The sequence below is a fragment of the Cebus imitator genome, unplaced genomic scaffold (genome assembly GCF_001604975.1).
Source record: "Cebus imitator isolate Cc_AM_T3 unplaced genomic scaffold, Cebus_imitator-1.0 Scaffold531, whole genome shotgun sequence".
In the NCBI taxonomy this organism is placed as follows: domain Eukaryota; kingdom Metazoa; phylum Chordata; class Mammalia; order Primates; family Cebidae; genus Cebus; species Cebus imitator.
The window spans coordinates 990,770-998,358 of record NW_016107846.1 but is presented as its reverse complement, the minus strand read 5'-3'; the positions used below and the strand labels follow the sequence as shown (position 1 = coordinate 998,358).

General features: G+C 55.7%; 1 protein-coding gene across 1 annotated transcript; it reads right to left on the bottom strand.

The window, feature by feature from the left end:
• Positions 1–2,809: 2,809 nt before the first annotated feature.
• Positions 2,810–5,450, bottom strand: PPP1R3G (protein phosphatase 1 regulatory subunit 3G). The gene has a single exon (XM_017514643.2). The coding sequence runs from the start codon at positions 4,543–4,545 to the stop codon at positions 3,466–3,468; it is 1,080 nt and encodes a 359-aa protein (XP_017370132.1). The 5' UTR covers positions 4,546–5,450; the 3' UTR covers positions 2,810–3,465.
• Between the last annotated feature and the right edge of the window lie 2,139 nt (positions 5,451–7,589).

Below are 7,589 nucleotides of genomic sequence, written 5' to 3'. Positions count from 1 at the left end.
CAAAAAAAGCAGTCTTCCAGGGCTCATTGCACCAACACATAAATACATCTTTAATTACTCTGGTAAATAGCACAATCCAAAATAACTCAGGATTCTGGTTACAAAAGCAACATCTAGTTCAGGTGGGGTTTTTTTTGGAGGGTGGGGGACCCACAGACCTTTCTAAATGTGTACTAAGTTATTTTTATTTCCAAAGAACATATTGCATGTTTCATTGTTAACACTTGTTTGCAACCAAGTATATTCACAGATATCTTGGGGACCTTCTACACTTTTACAATCCTAATGCAGCAAACAGAAACTCACTAATCTTAGGTTCTGCACCTAATGGTGATCTGAGTGTCACAGGGGCTCTGGTTTTGCTGGCTGAAAGGTGCAGTTTTAAAAACTGCTTGAAATCTGTGCACATAAACACGACTGCTGCTTAACCAGACTGAAAGGAACGCAATGGACTGCTTCAGCCTACTTACAGTGGTTATGAACAGAAACTCACCACATTTTTCTTTTTTTTTTAAATAATGTAATGCCTACAGGGGGTGGGGTGGGAAACTCTTTCTGGGAAATAGTGAGCTCTTCACCTATTAAGGGTTTAAAAAGATGCTGCCTCACCTGCACCAGAACAGTCTCCTGATGACAAGGGTTCTTTACCCAAAGCCATCAAGGGAAGAGCTGAAACCACAGGTCCTGAGAGAGCACAGCAAGGCGGCCCCTTTAAGTGTTGTTAGTTTCCCATGAACAGAAAAGTCTCATCTGCCAGAGGGGATGCCTCCTCAACCTGACCCCAGCGTAGCTACTTGTAGAAAAACCATTTGCAGGATGTGTTCACGAAATTTTCAACTTTAAAATGAAATGTTGCAAACTTAGTTCATGAAATCTGTCTGCCCCATTCCTAATTCCATCGAGATTTTCAGACCAAATTTCCTGTTTCTGGATATGTTAAGATGCTGTTAACTCTGTGGGAAAGGACCTCAGGTAACAAGTTTCAAAGAACAGGACCTGACCAGACCAATGACAAGGATGGAAATGGGAGGAGTAACGACAGTTGGAGAAATTATACCAGCCCAATTTCCTTAAATGCCTCATAAGTCACTTGAAAATGGCTTTGCCTTACCAGAAAAGTTTGCATAAGTGTATGTGTGGTTTGTATAAATGTAGAGTTTCTGGTTGAACTTGCTCTGAACTCATGACTTACTTAAACAGACTTTTACTACTCCATTGATCTCACCTATTCAATTCTTCTAGTACCCAACTCACTAGGAAATTCTCTCACCGGCGAATCTTAAAAGGAAGCCCTTGATCTTTGCCATCTCAAAAATCTTCATTTAGCTGACATGTGCCTCTGTTCTTTCCAAAATTTTCCTGTTCACAGTCAACCAAAGTCAAGGAACTAAACTTCACAAAAAGCAGATGCAATGTCTACCAAGAAGAATCAAGAGTTTAAATCTGAATGCGCCTGAAGTTACAGTAGCACTCTGACAACCAGACCCTGGAGGATTTAAAGATCAGTGTGGGCTGTGTTCTGATGGCGCCTCCCTGATCAGCTAAAGGGAGTCCAAGGACGAACACAACAGATCACAAGGTAGAATGTGTCTATTTTGTGGTCTGGAAGTAAAAAAAAACAGCGTTTCCGGCTGGGTACGGTGGCTCACGCCTGTAATCCTAGCACTTTGGAAGGCCGAGGTGGGTGGATCACCTGAGGTCAGGAGTTCGAGACCAGCCTAGCCAGCATGGTGAAACGCCATCTCTACTAAAAATAGAAAAATTAGCCCAGTGTGGTGGCCGACACCTATAATCCCAGCTACTCTGGAGGCTGAGGCAGGAGAATTGATTGAATAGGAGGCAGAGGTTGCAGTGAGCCAAGATCGCACCATTGAACTCCAGCTTGGACAACAAGAATGAAACTCCATCTCAAAACATATTAATAAGATAAAAAATAAAAATGTAAAACCATTCTTAGGTCACAGGCCCTACAAGAATAGGCTGTGTGCCAAATTGGGCCCATGGGCTGTAGTACGCATGCCCAGCCCTGTTCCATCAAGCAACCGTGAAACTGTCCCTCCTTAGGGATGACCATCCCCCAAACCACCGATTATACTAGCCATGTGCTGTAAAATGGGAAGACTTAAAAAAAAAAGAAGAAGGAAATTACTGAGGCAGTGTCAAGGGGTGACAGACCCATGACCTCACTCAGGATGCCCCTCTACCCGCTCATGCACAGAAGGCTACATCATCTTGACATCCACAGCCAGCACAGCGGCCAAGGCCGTCCATACCCCACCCCACACCCCACGGGCCTGCCAAGGTGCCCATCTGCATCTGTGTAGCATTGACTCGCTGGGCCTGCTTCCTCACCCATCAAGTCACCACTCCGCACTGGGGCTCTGAGAGGAATAGAAAGCATCTTTCCATCCTCCATCCTCTGCGCTCGCAGTCCCACCACTAAAAGGGCCCAGCTTCTCTACTGCTAATGGCCGGACGAGTCTCACAACAGCGTGCTCTGTCTACACAAAGGGCGCTGGGGCGTGTGTGGCCGGCTCTCGCAGATCACAGCCAAGGCCTGCCCGAGGACTCTGGCATTTCAATTCACCAAACGTCCTTACGGCAGGGGACAGAACATTTTCTACAGAACATTTTAAAGCACGTGGGAAATTGGGGCCCTTTTGCAGCAGAGCGGAAGGACTGAAGGAGAGGAATTTGTAGACTGTTGTTTAACGATTGTTAAAAGTGCGCGCATCATCAGCTGACGAAGATTGGCCGACTGCCAATGCCTCCCCAAACGCACGGGAGCTAAAATACAGAGTACAGCGTAAAAAGGGGGGCGAATGGCCTTTACTTTTTAAAAGGACATTTGTACACAATCGGACAAGTAAACAGCGCCAAGTCTGGGCAAACATTTCCCACATCCCAGTCAAAAGAAAACGGTAGTTTGGCCCATCCCCGCCCGGGTTTTCTCTGAGAGACAGGCTGGGGTGTAAAGGTCCCATGCACCATGCATCCACAGTCCGTGGTATCTTCCTTTGGTGCACGGTGGCAGGACGCTTTGTCCTTTCCGTAGGGGTTTCCAGCAAGCTGCAAGGGCTAAAATACGGTATTTAGAGTTAAAAACCAATCCCAAGGTCTTAGAACCACGCCCGGGAGTCGGGAGCCTTTTTCTTTGGAGGCAGCCGCTCCGGGCCTTGGGAGTCTCTTCCTGTTCTGACGCAGGCTGGGAATTCTAGAGGCCGTGTAGGAAGGTCCCAAGGACAAGAAGCCTGAGGCCGGAGCTTTGCCCGGGCTCTCTAAGCTCGCTCACGTGTCTGCTGGGATGCGAGTCGACAGTTCGACGTCTCCCCACTTTCCCTCCACGCGCCCCTGTCTTCAGATCCGCCATGCTCAGCAAAGCATCCCAGCAAGTCCTTGGGGACCGCGGCTCGAGCTCCACGTGCTGATTAGCCCCGCCCCACGGCTCTTCGAAGCGCTCCAGGCTCAGAGCGCGTCCGCAGGGCGCGCATAGCGCAGCGTGTAGTTGGCACCTGCGTTGTTGTCCCAGTACTCACCCTGCGCGCAGCGGTAGCAGACCGCGAAGTGGACCGCGACGCTGCGCGCGTCGGCTTCCTCTCCATCCTCAGGCTGCAGGCCCGGAGGCAGGCACAGTGAGAAGTGGAAGCACTCGGCTCCTGGCTGTTTCTCTGCATCCCCGGACCGGAGCTCCGAAGCCTCCGATGGCGCCTCTGGTGGCTGTGGCTCCTGCGGCTCGGGCTGCAGCTCAGCCGGCACGTCCAGGAAGGTGCGCCACTCGGTAAAGGTGTAGCGCACGGTCACGGCCCTGGGCCCAGGGCAGCTGAGCACCCGGCCGGAGCCCTTCACCTCCGCGCCCGGGGCCGCCGAGCACTGCACGCTCTCCAGGCACACGCGCTGCCGCTGCAGGAGCTCGGCCGCGGCGTTCGGCCCCGGGAGCTGGAATAGCGGCCGGAGCCGGGAAGGCGGCGCTGAGAGGGGCGCGGCCACCGCCGCTGCGGCCAGCAGGTCCCCGAGCTGCTCCAGATCCTCCGCGCGCATGGGGAAGCTTCGGAGGCGCGAGAGCACGGCGGGCGGCACCTGCGGCTCCTCCGCCTCGCTGAAGTGCTTCACGCTGGCCAGGCTCAGCCCCAGCGTGTCCGCGAACTGCACTCGCTTCTTGCACTTGGCGCAGCAGCCGCCCGGGCCGAGCTGCGCGGCTTCCGCCTCCTCGCCGCCCAGCGCCACAGCCTGTTGCTGCCGCTGCTGTTGCAGGAACTTGGCCGCCTGCAGGATGGGATCCGCGGGCAAGGAAAAGGAGCGCGCGCGGCAGCGTCCGCGACAATCCAGCAGCTCCTCCTGCTCCTGGAGGGCGGCCTCTTCCTTCGGGGATAGGGGTCTGTCGTCTAGCTGAGCGTCGGGACTCGGGGTCTCCGAAGCGCCCTCGCCGTCTCCGCTACCCTCCACGCATAGGACCCCCGGGGCGGGCAGCACCTCGGCCGGCGGGGGCTCTCCAGAGGGCGCTGGTCCCCGCGCCTCCAAACTTAGTCGCGCCCCTGTGGGCTCCATGACCCCGTTCGTCCCTGGAATTGCCCGGGCGGAACTGGACCCCTCTGGAGACTTAACTAACTTCTTGGGCGGTGGAAGGAGCTCAGGGCTCCAGCTCAGGCTCGCCGTCCCCGAAGCGAGTCGGCCCAGGCTCGACAAGAGTTCCACTTTGGAGCCTCCGGCTTTTAGCTGCGGCTGCCCAGGGCGAAGTGGGAGGAGGATGCGGGCCTGGGGCTGGCTCCGGGGCCACACCGCCTCCGGGTTGAACCTGCCCGGGCCAGGGGGAGGGCTGAGGGCGGGGAGGCGCGGCCGCTGGGACACCTGGAAGCGAGTTCCCGAGTACTCGGGTGGAATGTGGGGGGTGACTTTCTGTCCTTCGCAGCTTCCCTGCGGCCCCTACCCGCACCCCGGCGTCTGTTCCGCCTCTGGAGCGCCTCGAAGTGGGGTGCAGAGCTCGCGCTCAACCGTCAGAGACCCCCACGTGCACAGAGACTTCTGCCCATGAACTTGGCCTGACGGGTCTGCCCCCCAGAGGGTCACCGAGCGCTCCCCTCTCCGCTGTCTCCCGGGCCTGGGGATTCCCCGGTGCAGCACGCAATTGGAGAAAACTTGCCTACGCGGAGGCTGGAAGGAGGCCTGTCCCACGCCGCCGGAGGGCAGGGAGCGTCCCTTCCCTTCTGCTGCTGCCTTCCCCAAACTTCAGGGCGCCCGGGACTCCAGTCCCACTCGGAAGCCTGACTGGGTCAGGCGCGCTCCGCTCTGCGCTTCCGAAAGTCGAGAAGCATGAGCCGCCGCCCGCATCTGCCCAGTGGCGGCGCGGGTGGGCTGCGGCCAGTCTGGGGCGGGGACCGTGCGGGGACGCGCGGGGGAGCGGCTACGGCCCTCAGCAGAGAGCGGCGGGAGGCCATTCTTGCTGGGGCCTGGAGCACGTCCCGCCCCTCCCCCTGGCCCCCCCGCCGCGCCCGCGAGTCCGAGCCCCGGGCCTCGCAGGGAGAGAGAAGGGTGGCCCTCCGGGGCCAGCGACCACGCCGCGCGCACCGCCTCCCACCGCGACTGGACGCCAGCTCCCCACGCCCCCTCCCCACCTGCCAGGAGTGGGGGCCTGGCCCAGGCCCAGACTGCGTGGCTGCCGCCCTGCCGCTCTGGCCTTGCAAGGGGCCCAGGAGGGGTGGGGGAGTGCGTCGTGGTACCTGGGGATTGGGGGAACTTCTAAAAGTGTTAAGGCCACCTGGACCGTCTAAGTCAGTGATTTTCACTTCAGCATGCACAGACCTCACGCGGGGGCTTGTTGGCACGTCACAGGGCCCCACTCCCAGAGTTTCTTTCTTTCTAATTTTTTCGAGATGGGGGTCTTGCTATACTGCCCAGGTTGATCTCAGATTCCCGGCCTCAAGCAGTCCTCCGTCTCAGCCTCTGAGGTAGCTGGGATTACAGGGGCGCCCCACTGCTCTCAGCTCCCTAGCGTGTCTGACTCAGTGGGCCTGGGCTGGGTCCTGGAAGTATCTCTAACAAGGGGATGGTGATGCTAGACTCTGGGGACCGTACCTGGGAACTGCTGATAAATCAATGAGGATGTGTATAAAGTTACTTATATAAAAAGTTGGGGATTCTAGAAACAGAACCACTAACTTAGAAACGTAATTAATTAAGGCTTAATAACTAAAACACGTCATGGTTTGGCAGAATTGAAAGGGGCCAGGGCCTTAGCCATGTTGGCGGGGCGAGAGGGTTGCGGGGGGATGTTAAAAGAGATGGTGAGTGGAGGATGAGGAGCGTGTTAAGAGCTAACATTAGGTCCGGCGCTGTGGCTCACGCCTATAATCCCAGCACTTTGGGAGACCGAGGCAGGCGGATCACCTGAGGTCGGGAGTTTGAGACCAGCCTGACCGTCATGGGGAAACCCCATCTCTACTAAAAATTCAAAAAATTAGCCGGGCATAGTGGTGCATGTCTGTAATCCCAGCTACCCGGGAGGCTGAGGCAGGAGAATCGCTTGAACCCAGGAGGCAGCGGTTGCAGTGAGCCGAGGCCCCACCCTTGCACTCCAGCCAGGGCGACAAAAGTGAAAATCTGTCAAAAAAAAAAAAAAAAATCTAACATTAATTGATTGAGCAGCTACGGGATATCCTATCCATGAAATAGGAATCACGTTATTCCTGCCTGCATATAGGACAAAACACTCCGGAAAGATTTCTCATCACCAAGGCCCCACAGGTTGGCAGTCATGGGATCTGAGCCCAGGCAACTTAGAGGAAACATCTCCCCCACTACTACTAAGCCTGAGCTGGGCATGGTGTCCTGTACCCAGGCCCTGCTGGTCCCCTTGCTGGACTCTTGCTGGTCATATCATGCCCAGTGCGGAATTCCATGATTGTGTCTCGAATTGGGCATGGCACCTCCAAGAGGCCCCAGGCACACCTGGCCCATCTTCCTGCAGCAACTCTGATTTGGAAAAGAAGACATTGCTTTTACATTTAAATAAACACTGCCACATTATGGAATTGCATACAACATTCGCAAGCTATTTTAAAGATAAAATAAGACTTCAAAGAGATTTTGAGGTGATGGTGAATCTTTCGGCTACATCCCTCATTGGGGCACGTGCTCACTCCAGGACAGGAACCAGACTGAGGTGCTAGGGCATGGAATTGGAGGAGGCATCACTGTCAGGGTCACGCGGTACCCTGGTCCCAGGCCTAGCCCACCCTCCTCTGTATGGTGCAAATGCTAGAGGTCCCACCTCCATGGAGCTCTCAGTGCTTTGGAAGGGCCAGCACTGTACAAACTCAGCCCCTCTGGCTGATGCTGAGAAGGTGGGATCTGAGCTGTTCAGGAGGCCTGTGAAGAAGGTGAGGTGAAAGGAAAGCTCGGACTGCAGGGAAGAACATGCTGAGCCCCGCAGGGGCTCTGTTGGAGGGAGTGTTGGGGAGCTGGACTGGAAGAAGGCCACAGTTTCTCTTCTCTATTTGCAGTGGTTTGAAGGCTGGGGCTGGGAGGAGCTGGCAGAGCTGAGGATGGGAGGGGACAGCCACTCAACCTTGAGCAGGGAGAGGCCATCGAAAAGT

What these genes read in the sequence shown, in the direction of transcription:
- PPP1R3G (XM_017514643.2), bottom strand. Translation starts at nt 4,545, where the DNA reads ATGGAGCCCACAGGGGCGCGACTAAGTTTGGAGGCGCGGGGACCAGCG.